A 14938-nucleotide genomic window follows, 5' to 3' on the forward strand; every position below is an offset into this window, starting at 1 on the left:
GGTAGAGACGTTTTGTGCTACAATTAACGTTAGAATTCGTCTTGTCGTATTAATTAATTAAACGTTTTTCTTTAGTTCAATCGTTTGGGTCAAATCTTTGGACGTCAATTTGACTGCCTTTTCTTCAATGCAAATGACTAAAAATTTGCAGACATATGCATTCGCGGGAACAATGCACGAATAGTCCATAAAATTTTTTTTTGTTTATTGTTTAAATAAAAAAACGATTTTATCGGAAAATGCTTAAATTCTCTTGTTTTTTACAACGTAGAAACTTGAAACTTTTACAGATTGTAGCTAATTATATGAACTATACATAATTTCACTTTTTACGTTAATTGTTTACGTTATGCTTCATAAACAAACAATAAAGTTTAAAATTTTGAACGCTCATATATTTGTTTATATATAAATCGGTGTTTATTCGTGTCAAATTTCAATACGATACGAAACAAAACTTCAACCAAAACTCGAATTAAAAAAATTCGTGTTTTTATCGCAGTCTTAGAAAAACCACCGGTAGAGACGTTTTGTGCTACAATTAGCATTATAATTCGTTTTGACGTATTATTTAATTGAACGTTTTTCTTTAGTTCAATCGTTTGGGTCAAATCTTTGGACGTCAATTTGACTGCCTTGTTTTCAGTGCAAATGACTAAAAATTTGCAGACATATGCATTCGCGGGAACAATACACGAATAGTCCATACAATTTTTTTTGTTTATAAATTGTTTAAATAAAAAAAAAACGATTTTAACGGAAAATGCTTAAATTCTCTTGTTTTTTACAATGTAGAAACTTGAAACTTTTACAGATTGTAGCTAATTATATGAACTATACATAATTTCACTTTTTACGTTAATTGTTTACGTTATGCTTCATAAACAAACAATAAAATTTCAAATTTTGAATGCTCATATATTTGTTTATATATAAATCGGTGTTTATTCGTGTCTAATTTCAATACGATACGAAACAAAACTTCAACCAAAACTCGAATTAAAAAAATTCGTGTTTTTATCGCAGTCTTAGAAAAACCACCGGTAGAGACGTTTTGTGCTACAATTAACATTAGAATTCGTCTTGTCGTATTAATTAATTGAACGTTTTTCTTTAGTTCAATCGTTTGGGTCAAATCTTTGGACGTCAATTTGACTGCCTTTTTTTCAATGCAAATTAATGAAAATTTGCAGACATATGCATTCGCGGGAACAATACACGAATAGTCCATAAATTTTTTTTTTGTTTATTAACTGTTTAAATAACAAAACGATTTTAACGGAAAATGCTTAAATTATCTTGTTTTTTACAATGTAGAAACTTGAAACTTTTACGGATTGTAGCTAATTATATGAACTATACATAATTTTACTTTTTACGTTAATTGTTTACGTTATGCTTCATAAATAAACAATAAAATTTTAAATTTTTTGCCGATTCCGACAACTTTTCATGTTTGTACATGTGAATTTTCTACGTATCCCTATGCTACATTAGTTGATTTCCATCCTCCGTGTCTTTTCAAGTTGGTTATATAGTACCACCACTATCAGCGAGTAAAGTGGCTGAGCTCCTTCGTAGACAGTGCCGGGTGTATTTTTTGGGACGCGGTAATTTAAGAAATTCAGCAATAGTGCAGGCGATTTCTCCAAAAGTATGAATACCAATAGGTTGTATAGTACACCTTCCATTTTTGTAATATACAAATAATCTACGATTTCTATTTCTTGGAAATAAAAAACCAAAAACTGAGCGAATGGCGAAAACACACACGAATCTTAAATGACAAGCGTGGTCATAATAAAATACAAAGTTGATGTTGTTGTCAAAGCCGTTACCTAGCTACCCAAAATCAGTTCGAAAGTAAAAAAAGCGTCCCGAAAGTGAAAAAATTAGCCCAGAAAGTAGCTACTTTCGATTTAATAAATCACACCGAAAGTTTTATTTTCTGGACGGCTGCAGAAAATTTTTTTTTCTAAACTGTTTAGGAAACGTTTTATAGGCAAAAAAAGAATGTGTGTGTACTTTGTACGCACGTAAGAAGTTATACTTCTATTATATGATTTCAACGAAATCAATATACTTTAAACAGTTTCTCTACTACTTTCCAAAAATTTTTATTAAAACAATACCAAAAATTAAAAAAATAAAAGAATAAAACACACACAAACACATTGAAAAATGCCACAAATGATTTCTGAACAATAATTGTTGCCAAAAATTTTAATTAAATACGTATTTTCTGAAAAAAAAAATATAATAATATACTTACAATCATAAAATCTACAAAAAAAAATAAAAAAATAACAACTTGCTTGGGGCTTGAACCCACTTCAGGTCTACCGCGCCGTACGAGAGTTGAAGCGATTTCCCACTGCACCACATTCGCGTATACGTCATATGTGGGAATATACACAACCTAAACATTTACACCACATAAACTTTTTGACATTTTGTTTATTTATATGAATCAAATTATTAGTTTGATTTTTGTCGAATTAAAATACAACAAAATATAGAGTAAGAAAACGATATATTAGATGAAGATTTGTAGAATGTTTGTTCGTAATCAGATTATGTAAATTAAAGCATTGCCTACTAATAGGTAACTACATTATTTTTTTTATATTTTCCAAATAGATAGGTATGAAGATAATTTTTTATTGGAATACAACTGAAACATTTAGAATTACGTAACTGCGGCTTTTCAGAACTATTTAAAAGTTACTATAATTATAAATTTGATTTTATTTCTGTCCTCACAACAATAAAAACTAATATATACAATATTTTTGTTTACCGATAACCTCCATATTGAACAATTATTGACATATTATTTCAACACCCAATCAGAGCCCGTATAACGACTAATACCATACTGTCGGTGTGCGCATGCGCGCAGATCAATAAAATTTCACCCTCAATGAAATCGCGCCTAAAGAAGTATAACTTCAAAAATTATTTTTTCAGTTTTTATGATTGTTTATAAAAACAAAGCAAAATTTCAGCTGTTTTCTTCATTGACTGAGGTATGTATTAAGGATACGTTTTACTATCATAGACAAATATTTTTATATGAATCATACTATATAGTAGTTGATTAGAAAGAGAGCCCAATTACCGCCAAGAAGGAATCGATAGTTTGTCGTCAGACTGGCGCTTCTTACATTTACGCAGAAGTCAATTCATGTTTTTTCATGTCTTTCTAAATTACATAAAAAAACCTACCACACGCTGACTAAGAAAAACAACTTTTACATAAGTGATATTGAATACTGCTTTCATTGAAATTGAAGGGGAGATATATTATTTAAAAAATGGCAAATAAATTTTTGGTAAAATAAAGAGTTATTTGAAATACCGTTGTATACTCTGTAGAGACAAGCTCAGAACAGTGAGTAAATATTTTGATTAAAAAAAATAAAAATGAAAAAGAATGTATAGAAAAGAATTTATTATTAATAGAAATAAGCCACAATTAAATTGAAAAAAAAATTATTAACCTTTCGACGCTCAAATCTGGTGTCGTCAAAATACAAAATATTACTAAATTAAACAAAAATGTTATTTCTTAGTAAAAAATTCTTCTAATAATTTATTTAATCTGAATCATTTATATCGGCAATTCAGACATATATTATACATTTTAACGAAGAAGATTTTAAAATGATATTGCCAATATTTATGAGTTGCCTTCCTGGGACGACTTTACTAAAAGATAGTCCATTCGATTACATGAAATCAATCCCAACTCAAGAATATCCATCACAAAAAATCATAGCATGTGATCTGTCTTTAAAAAGACAACTAAATGCAACGATGACAGTAAAATTCTCGCGTTAGAGATTCCATAGTAAATCACAAGAGAAAACCAGGAAAAAACCTCGTGATACTATCCCAACATCGTAAGTGTTTGGTGTTACATTTAGTTTACTCTCAAAACTAATACTAAATTCTGACTTTAATATATAATATGTTGTTTAAATTATAAATAATATTTAACACATAGATAAGTTAATTTATTTAATACATAGATAGTAATGCTAAAATATAAAATATGTACTAACTCGATATGCTATTGATTTACTAATCGTGGTATTTTCTTTCTATTGACTTCCTCTTTCAGTATGGGTAACCACATCCTACTGCATTCTACCGAGGAATTTGCGACACAATTGGTTTCATTTAGCATAATTGGAGCCGCTTCTTTGATTTTTCTCTTTTTACTATCTGTTTCTTTCAGGACTATACTTGAATCTCTCCACTGAAATCTATGTTCATTATCCCATGCGTGTTGACATATTTGAGAGCTATCAAATTCTCTATTTTTAATATAAGACTGATGATCACTTATTCTAATGTTTAATGGTCTTGATGTTTCACCTAAATAAAATTGTTCGCATTCACAAGGTAATTTATAAATACAATTGTTTGTTCTTTCTTGTTCATTGTTAGGTTTAGTTTAAGATAGAATAGATCTCAATGTGTTTTTTGCTTTGAATATTGTTGAAATGCCTGTTCCTTCTACTGCTATGTTGAATAATGTGGTTGACAGGGAATCGCCTTGTCGCACTCCTGTTTCTATTGCAATTGATTTTGTGCTACCTTCTTCTGTTGTTACTTTAGCTTGAGATCCATCTATGGTCATTTTTGTTAATCTGATTAATTTTGCTGGTATATTTTGATTTTTCATTTCAATAAATAATTTATTTCTTACAATACAGTCAAAGGCTTGTCTGAAGTATATGAAGAGGATGTGGAATTCTATTTTGTGTTCGTGACAATTTTTCGATTGCTTGTGTAATTATATGGATCGCATCTGTAGTGGATCTGCCTTCTCTGAATCCTTGCTGGTAGTCCCCAATTTTTTTCTCTGTGAATTGAGTAAGTTTTTGTTTGTGAATATGTTATGTCTTATGTTATTACAAGTGAATATTTGAGTAATTATATGTTACTCAAAAATTTTGAAAAATAAAAATTATTAAATTTTACTGTATTTATCGACTTTTCATGGAAATCAAAATTATTCAGTTGTTAATATTTAGTCAGGTTCAACGGTTTAAAAAATGAGGGTGCTAAGTTTTCTAGATATTAAGGTACTAGTACACTTTAGAAGACCAAAAATAAGCATTTTTTCAAGATTTTTCTCCTCAGAAACTTCATTAAAAATGAACATAAAACTTTCTACATATTAATATCTAACTCTTAGATAATACAAAAATTATATCTTTTTTAATTTATATACGTACAATATTATTATAGAGGGCGCCAAAGTCGAGGCCTCGAAAAAAAGTAGTTCCGATGGCGGACAGTTAATCTCAGGATTGGGATTTCTGAAACCAAAAAATCGTACTTCGTTTGAAAAAGGAAGGTTTCTTACGTGACAATTTACTACCGTTAGTGAAAAATTCTGCAAAACAAAGATTATACGGAAGTTTAAAAATTTTTTTTGAAAAAATCGCCTGTTTTCTTTCAGTTTTTCATGGTTAAAAAATATTTATTTTTTATTTTTTGGTCAAATTGTAGTAAACTGTCACGTAAGAAACCTTCCCTCTTCAAATGCAGTACGATTTTTTTGCTTCAGATATCCCAATCCTGAGATTAACTGTCCGCCATCATTTTCCGAAGCCTCGACTTTTGCGCCATGTATAATATTAGTGTACGTGCATAAATGAAAAAGGGTATATTTTTTGTACTCTCTAATAGTTAAAAATTAATATGTAAAAAGTTTTATGTTCATTTTCAATAAAGGTTCTGAGAAAAAAATTCTTGAAAAAAAATGATTATTTTTGGTCTTCTAAAGTGTACTAGTTTAAACGTTTTTCAGCGCGATCCAAACTTAAGTACCAATCTCAAAATCGGCCAGACTCCAAGCTTTGGCCAGACCACTCACCATTGGTAGAGAACCTCCACTTTAAAAGGCTACCACTCATTTCAAATTAGGTTCATAAATTGCATAATGATAAATTGCATCATAAAAATGTCTATCATCACAGTAGTTGCATATAAATATTTAAGGGTTAATCTAAAGATATAGCAATAAAAAAATTTTACGGTTATAATTTTAGGATCAAATTACCCCTTTATTTCACGAATTTACTGCCTTAATTTGTCATAAAACTTTATACGCATATAAAAATATCTATCCAATACAAAGCGTAATACTGAAGTCGTGTAATCAGTAATAATTATCAGTATAAAACAGACGCAAACAAACACTTTTATCTAAAAATCAATACCGTGTAACACATTAATTATTATAATGCACTACATATTTTGATATATTCTCTATTTTAACGGAATATTTAGAACTTTAATGACCAATTAAAACTGTTTTAGGTGAAATTGCGTTGTCGGATGCTATTAACATCACTGGAAAATTATATCATAATTAAAGTTTATTAAATTGTTTTAGTACTGTTTTTATTAGTAATTTCTATGGCTAAATTGACCTTTCACATATTGCCTGAATTATTTCCGACAACTGGAAGCTTTCTGCAATTCTGCAAATATATGAAACAATTAGATTTATACATCTTTCTAACCCAAATGTGCATATCTACCTTATTTGCTTACTAAAAATGACGTAAGTTAAGCCAAAATACATTAAACACAACGCATTTTATGCTGTATCTGCAAAAATGTTCATGAATACTTGGAATAAATGCGTTATCTGAAAAATACTTAGACAAAACGCCGTATTTAAATGTCACTTGCCGCGTTTATCCTAAGCAGGCACTAGATGCGGCGTTCTACCTAAGCATTTGAGAGATTTTTACAGCATGTGTAAAATTTTTAATAAGGTTAGTTTGTTGCACGTAGTAAGGTTAGTTTGTTGTTTATTACACAAACATATGTGTAATAAACACATATATGTTTGAGTTGTTGGTGATCAAGAAATAATGTGTGGTTCTAAAAAGAATGCGGTACTACTAAGTAAGACAAATATGTACTTCCATTAAATGTGGAGTTTTCTGAGGTATAGCGGAGTTTTCTATGTGTATGTATATTGTTGTTGATGCGAGATTCTATTATTACGTTACATCAGGCATTTTAAACAGCGCACATTTTATAAAGTTTGTTCGAAATACGAATTTTGGTACGAAACATTTTAATCACTGTAGGTCGTAGAATTTCCAAATAAAAAATGTGTTTTAAAAGTACATAGTAATGCCTAATAGTTAAAAACTAAAAATAAACTTCGTCGTAAATGTTAAGCGTTTCTGGAATGTTTTTAATTTTAAAATGCAAGAATCACCCCTTAGCGGCAAACTTATTACATTCCAAAATTATTTCCAGCACTTTTTTTCCATTTTCATGACACATTTTTATGAATAATGGTTTTATTCTCCTTTTTCGTCATTATATTGTACTTATTTTACAGTAGACTCCCTCTATAACGAGAACTGAAATGGCAGACTAATTACCTCGTTATACGCGGATCTCGTTATATCAGACAACAATAATATTATGCATAGATATGAATATTTATATAGTTTTCTAAAATATTAACTTTCTATAGTGGAGCCATTCGGAGCAATATTATAAGATGCTAAATATTGTTTCCTCGAAAATAAGGCTTCGCCATCATATTTTTTTTACAATATTCAGTATCGGTCAATAGATAAAGAGAACAGGAAGAAGTTTATTATAGGTAGGCGGTGGATTATATTACAGCACTACCCTCGATAACCGCACAGATGTTGGGGATTTACCTATGTATACAGGTAGTTGGGGTATTTACTTATAGCCATTACAGCGCTAAAAATAGATTAATAAAGAATAATAAAGATACATATTTTACGATTTAATTTTTCCTCGTTATATCCAAATATGCGTCGTTATAGAGGTGTTGAGTTCAATAGGAATTTCATGGGACATCTAGTGTACCTCGTTATAAGCGAAACCTCGTAATAACCGTGTTCGTTATAGAGAGAGTCTACTGTATAATAAAATTAAAACAAAATGCTTAGCGCAAACGCAGTACTGCATTCTTCCTAAGTAGGAAGAAGTTAATTTATGTAGTATACTTAGAAATAACGCAGTAACATGAGTTTTTAGAGTAAATAAGATATCAAAATTGAATAACCATTTTCAATTTCGTTGCAAAACGAAAATACAGCCGAACCATATTCTAGCCCAATCAGAGAGTGCAGCAAGCACCTCTACCGGTTTCGAAACTTATTAGTCTCTCATCAGGAGGCATATATGCTGCTCTCTCTGATCCAACCAAAACAAACACCAGCGTGCAGTCCCGGATTGCAACGAACGAAATCGCATAGATGCCCTAGCGGCAACTGCTAGCAAAAGTTTTCACTCTAATGGCATATAAAACAACATAATGCTATTCTACATTTCAGCAGAATGAAAACAAATGGGAACCTTCTCTGGTTACACCTCCGAGGCTTCTACAATTTGCAAGCCATACGGATGCTGAGACTAAGGAAGATGAGGGAATTCTACAATTTACAATTCACGTCCCATCTGTTTAGCGCGGTAAAGTTCCAACGAGAATGGTTCCCTTCGTACTCCAATCGGAGTAAATGTAAATCAAAATTAAATATCCATTTTCAATTTTTCATTCTGCTGGGATGTAGAATAGCATTATGTTGTTTTATATGCCATTAGAGTGAAAACTTAGTCTTTTTTAAATAAGATATATTTTGCCAATCTTATGTATAAATATGAATTCTATTTATATTTATTATGTATATAAAGTAGAAAACAAAAAAAATCTAAATAGTTTTCAACGGCTAGACATTTAAACAAAAACCGATTTTACTCAAATGTCATCTCTGTGGACACACGGCGTTTTGGCTAAGGGCGGCAGAATTCCTCCTAGCTCTTAGATATTCTAAAGTTAAGCAGTGTATCTTAAAGGACCACTATACTATCCAACTTATTTTGACATATCCTAGAGTCTTTTTGATAACTTCAATCTAAATAGGAAGGTAAAAGAACTGGTCGGCGTCCGAAAAACAAACAACAGTAGATGAAAAAGGTAAAATGATCCTTCACAAGAACAAGAAAATAGATATATGGAAACAATACATAGGTACCTACAGGAGTATGTAGAGATGAGAGGCAAACAAGAAACGTATAAACTATGCAATAGTAGAGAAACTGGGCACAGTGTAACAAAAGAAAACGTAATGCATGCAGTAAAATTTGCAAACAATAATAAAGCTGTAGGTCCTGACAAAATACCGGCAGAAATTATTAAATAATTGCAGAAGATCAAATAAATAAACTAGAACACTTTTGTATTACAATACCATATTTATATTATATGATACAGGCGTCGTTACAAAAGAATAGCCTAAGTAAAATTTCGGCTTTACCGAAAAAAGCTAACACTAGAGAATGTTGTGATCATCGAACCATCAGCTTAATGGACCACACTCTGGTCTGGCTCTAAAAATGATGTTCCATTTCTTTAAAAAAACGTTCCCCGAGATACTGTTTTATTTTTCTTACAAGTGCATGTGTTGAATTTCTTATTGTCTCGTAATTACCTTTTATTTGCATTTTTCCTTTACTTCTATAGAAAACCATGGAGTTTCTCGCCTTGGGAGCGATCTATTTTTATTACCTAATATTTCTTTCACCAAGAACTTCCTTGGCTGAGGCCAAAATATTAGACTTAATTTCTGCTTTTTTCTCCTATTCTTTTTTGGAATAGATATCTTTTGGAATCATCCTGTACGATATTAAATTGTTTAATTACATTAACTGCAAAAAGACACATTTGAAATAATAAAAATTATTAATTAAAAGACAAGAGTCACTGTCAAAAGCTTCTTTTTAAAAGGAGAAGAAGGAAAAAAGAAAACAATTATGACCTAAACCTATTAGCTACAAAAAGAAATCTTTAAGTATTTTGACAGTAGTGTAACAAACTATTAAAATTAAAATTACATATTAACTAGTTTTGATGGGAAATAAGCCATAATTTTATAATAAGAAATAACCACAATGACAACGACACCCGATTTGGACGTGGAAACGTGAATAAAATCATTTTTTTAGTAAAATTGTTGCTTATTTCACATCGAAACTACTTAATTGCAAAAATGCCACAAGAAAATAGCTTCAGAACAATAAACTTTCATAAATTAAAGAAAAACAAAAAGTGTTCTCTTTTTTGAACGTCCATTGTCTCAAAAGCTTTTAAACCAAATACACCTTAATAAAGACTGTTTTCTAGTTCTTCTAGTTCGTCTTTGTAATGCCGGCCAAGTTTTTACATCAAAACACAACTTACAAAGATGTTCACTTTTTGCACTAATCCAAATAATGCCTCGCAAACAAAAGTCAGTTAGTTAGTTGTTCATTTATTTAGTTCCATATACCCTTTTTTTCTCAAAGTGATTCAATTTGCTTTCAGATTAAATACCGGCTGGAGCGTCAAGACCGCAGTTCTCGGATACAGCCACAAAGTCCCCCAAGTCTCCCCTTTGGCTGCAGAAGAACAAGAGGCCATTGTGCAAGTTATACAAAGAGCGGAACAGTTGGATATTTCGGAACAACACAGGGTAAGATAATTACTTAAGGGCTTTTCTTAGATTACCTGATATCAATACTATAATAGAGTTGTGTACGCTAGGAGATGGTAGATAACTTTGTAACGAATATTAACATAAGGTAATTAAGAGAATATTATTCGGAAGAGTTGTTTTGATCTTTATCAGTGGCATACTGAGAATGGTTCCGCGTGTTCCGCGGAACCAGGGCCCGGGCCACGCAGGGGCCCGCGCTGCTTGTATCTAATTATGTAACTTACTTGTAAATATATGTATATGCAATTTTACAATCTATTTTGTTCCCCTAATTTCATTCCAATGCTTATTTTTTAAAATCTGTTTTAGTTTTCCGATATTAAGGATTTATGATTGAAGATTTAGATGCAGAAAATTTTTGAGTTTCATTATTAAGAGGAAACAGTAGCGATCAACAGGTAGCGAAAACGCGTTTTAAGATTGCAGCTGTAATTTTGAATATTTTTTAGAGATATTTGGCACACATATTCGTAATATAATAAAGAATGGCGGTACAGAGCCCAATTTGAAAAATATGTTAATATGTGGAAATTACTCTGTAATTAAATACAATATTAAAAAAAGAGTCTGTACCGCCATTAAGAAGAACAAAAAAATACACTTTCTTCAAATACACTTTTTTATCCGATGCCTAGATTTTGTGTCATTTTGGAACTACTAAAATTTTTTATTTCATTAGTAGTTCCAAAATGACACAAAATCTAGGCATCGGATAAAAAAGTTTATTTGAAGAAAGTGTATTTTTTTGTTCTTCTTAATGGCGGTACAGGCTCGTTTTTTTAATATTGTATTTAATTACAGAGTAATTTCCACATATTAATATATTTTTCAAATTGGGCTCTGTACTGCAATTCTTTATTATATTACGAATACGTGTGCCAAATATCTCGAAAAAATATTCAAAATTACAGGCGCAATCTTGGAACGCGTTTTGGCTACCTGTTGATCTCTACTGTATCACCTTAATAAAAACGGCTAGCGTAAATTCATCAGTCATGTCAGTATGAAAAACGATAGGATTAATATTAACTGTTTTGATAGTCAATTGTTTTTTAAAAAAGTTGCAAACATCAAAAGTATTTAAGTTACGATCAAAATAATGTTGGTAGGTATCTTTTTTGGTTGGTAAACAAAAATCGTGAAAATCACCTTCTACTTAGCATCAGAAATGAAATTAATCGTTAACGCTTCACAACTTACTTTACTTATGCATTGTTTATAACATATTATGTAAGATTCTTTGTAAGATTGTATTGTTTATAAGATATGTAAGATTTGTTGAATCAAAGTGTTTATTTTTGAAATGGCTGTAGTTAAATGGACTTAAACGAGTCACTAAACACGAGTGTATGCAATTTTTAAAGAGCCATATCTTTATAGATACTTAACCAATTTTTGTATTCAGGAAAACAAAAAGTCCAAAATATAGTAAACAAAGTAAAACCTATATTTTTTACTAGTTGAGGTTTTTCATTATCAAATATTTAATTACTGTGACCAACTGTCAATGTCTACTTTGTTTGGGTTGCTGAATTACAATTATGAAATTACTTAATTAATTATGTTAATAATTGTTATGTTAATTGATTACCTAATCTCATAATTATAATTAATTATGTTTTCAGCAACCCAATAAAAGTTGACATTGACAGTTTTGGTGACAGTAATTAAATATTTGATAGTGATCATTGTTGATTAGCGTTCGAACAACCGGCAAATGTTTATAAACTACAAAATTTCAAAAATTTGGCATTAGGATTTTTGACTATATTAGATAATGTTTTTATTTTTTTTAGTACATTTTGATGGTATCACTTTTCTACTTTCATTTGGTATTGTCCTATCTTTATTATTTTCTGTCTTATGTTATTGCAAAATAAAGGTCTCTGGGAAAAACAAATAGAATAACGTTTAAACTAGTTAATGGATCGATCTCAAATTTTGAGGATTTGTGGAGTACCTCAATTCCCAACTTTGGGTGAAACAATAAAGTTAGAGAATTTTAGTAAAAGTTATTAACAAATAACGATTTTCACTTACTTTGCAGTTTGCGTAGCAACAAATTAACTTTTTAACTTTAAAAAATCGGCAGTTTGAAGGTTTTTCAATGTTTTAAAAAATTAAATTTTGTAATTTTATGTCAACTACATATTTAGCTTTTGAATGGAGTGCAAAAAATCGAAAAAGTCGCGATTTTTGCATTAAATTGTTAATAATTAAAAAACGGACGCGAACTCTAGGTAGGAAACTGGTAGGTTTTCTTCCTTTAGGTCTACAATAACTAAAAAAGTAGTCAGCTACCTGGACCTTTGAGTGTCCCGAACATGGTCTATTTCTAGCTTATTTCCCTGGAGTATTTGTAAAACTCAACTTCGAGGATTCAACCGTATCTTATTTTAAAAAAATATATAACGATATTTTCCATCTAAAACAGGATATTATTTTTCACATAGGTAACAAAAGAGTGATGGTATAATATATTATCTATTGCATTCAAACATTTGTAATAATCAGAAAATGATCCATCAAACGATAAGGCAGGCAATCTCTGTATCAATCGCGCAACCAATATATTTTTCCCATTTATTTGTTGATAGATTTGTTCTACATAAATAATATTCGTGTAACACAAATAAAAAAATCAGACAAAAAAATACACTTTTTATAATGGAGTTGGATATAAATCTAATGGTAAAAAATGCGGTAGTAAGTAGTAAGTATATACACAAAAAAGAGACAATATAAATAATGTACCAATCAATAACATCAGTCACACAACAGATTTTTTCAAATAATAATTTCCCATTTTTTGCATTCTAAATGTATGTACATGATTTCATTGCAATATGTATTAGTCCTGTCGCCAGGGGGGGTACAACGGCCTCCTTAATTCAGATGGACTTACCCAAGTTTTTTTTTTATATATTTTGACCCGTAGAATACGAATTTTTTGGGTAACAGTTGATCCGGATGTCGATAAGATTGTTATAGACAAAGAACTTGAGGAATTACATAACAGCGATTTCTCGCAAAACAAAACATCTTTTTGTATTTTTTGGGTCATTTTAAGGAAAAAATATTCCTACAAGTTTTTTCGTAGAATGCATAGTTTTCGAGATAACCGCGGTTGAACTTTCAAAAAATCGAAAAATTGCAATTTTCGAACCTGAATAACGTTTGATTAAAAAATAAAGTAGCAATTCTGCTTACCGCATTTGAAAGTTTAAGTCAAATTATACCGGTTTTGATTATTTGCAATGCTAAAAATTAATTTTTTTATTGTTAAACTAATCTATAAACACATAGTGTTTCCCGTGCCTAATACTTGCGTTTTAACGCATGCTACGTAGAAATTGCCTCGCTTGCACTTGTAGCTACTCTACCTACTCGTTCGATTTTACATGAGAAATCATTGAAAACATCACTCACATACTAGGTGTTTATAGCTTTGTTTAACAATAAAATAATAAATTTTTAGCAATGCAAATAATCAAAACCGATATAATTTGACTTAAACTTTCAAATGCGGTAAGCAGAATTGCTACTTTATTTTTTAATCAAAAGTTATTCGGGTTCAAAAATTACAATTTTTCGATTTTTTGAAAGTTCAACCGCGGTTATCTCGAAAACTATGCATTCTACGAAAAAACTTGTAGGAATATTTTTTCCTTAAAATGACCCAAAAAATACAAAAAGATGTTTTGTTTTGCGAGAAATCGCTGTTATGTAATTCCTCAAGTTCTTTGTCAATAACAATCTTATCGACATCCGGATCAACTGTTACCCAAAAAATTCGTATTCTGCGGGTCAAAATATATAAAAAAAACTTGGATAAGTCCATCTGAATTAAGGAGGCCGTTGTACCCCCCCTGGCGACAGGACTATATTTATAATATCTTTTTTTATTAAATAATATTATACCAAAGGGTAAATTATATTCTATGACTATTTCTGTCACAAAAAGACAGTGTTTTCAGGCACAATAATAGATTTCAGAAAAAAAATATGTGTTTAATTTTTTCACGACTAACTACAGTTAAAATTATAATCAAACTGTGTAGAATATAGCAAAAATAAGACAAACCAATAATTAACACACAAGAGATTTGAAAGAACTGCGTCTATAAAATACGTTGTCATTACAATAATTTTTATTTGGGAGAAACCGCAAGACCTCTAAGTGTCAGGATAAACGAGCATGAAACACACATCAGAAGACACAGATATGCAAACACGCCTAAGACAATGAGCACAGAGTACAATGGAAAGATGTATTAATAGGTATGAAAGAAACCGACATTCTTATGAAAGAAACCCACAGCCTTTTTGGATACATAAGAACTCTCCTCCTACTTGTGAAGTATTAAGAAATGTGACAC

General features: G+C 30.3%; 1 protein-coding gene across 2 annotated transcripts in view; it reads left to right on the top strand.

The window, feature by feature from the left end:
- Nucleotides 1–14938, top strand: part of LOC114328696 (synaptotagmin-C) — a 239170-nt gene that overhangs the window by 99642 nt on the left and 124590 nt on the right. For both annotated transcript variants that reach the window (XM_050656829.1, XM_028277628.2), the window contains exon 3: nt 10388–10535. In XM_050656829.1, coding sequence (XP_050512786.1) covers nt 10388–10535 — 148 coding nt within the window. The remainder of the gene's footprint in view (nt 1–10387; nt 10536–14938) is intronic.

Source organism: Diabrotica virgifera, chromosome 7 (assembly GCF_917563875.1).
Source record: "Diabrotica virgifera virgifera chromosome 7, PGI_DIABVI_V3a".
In the NCBI taxonomy this organism is placed as follows: Eukaryota; Metazoa; Arthropoda; class Insecta; order Coleoptera; family Chrysomelidae; genus Diabrotica; species Diabrotica virgifera.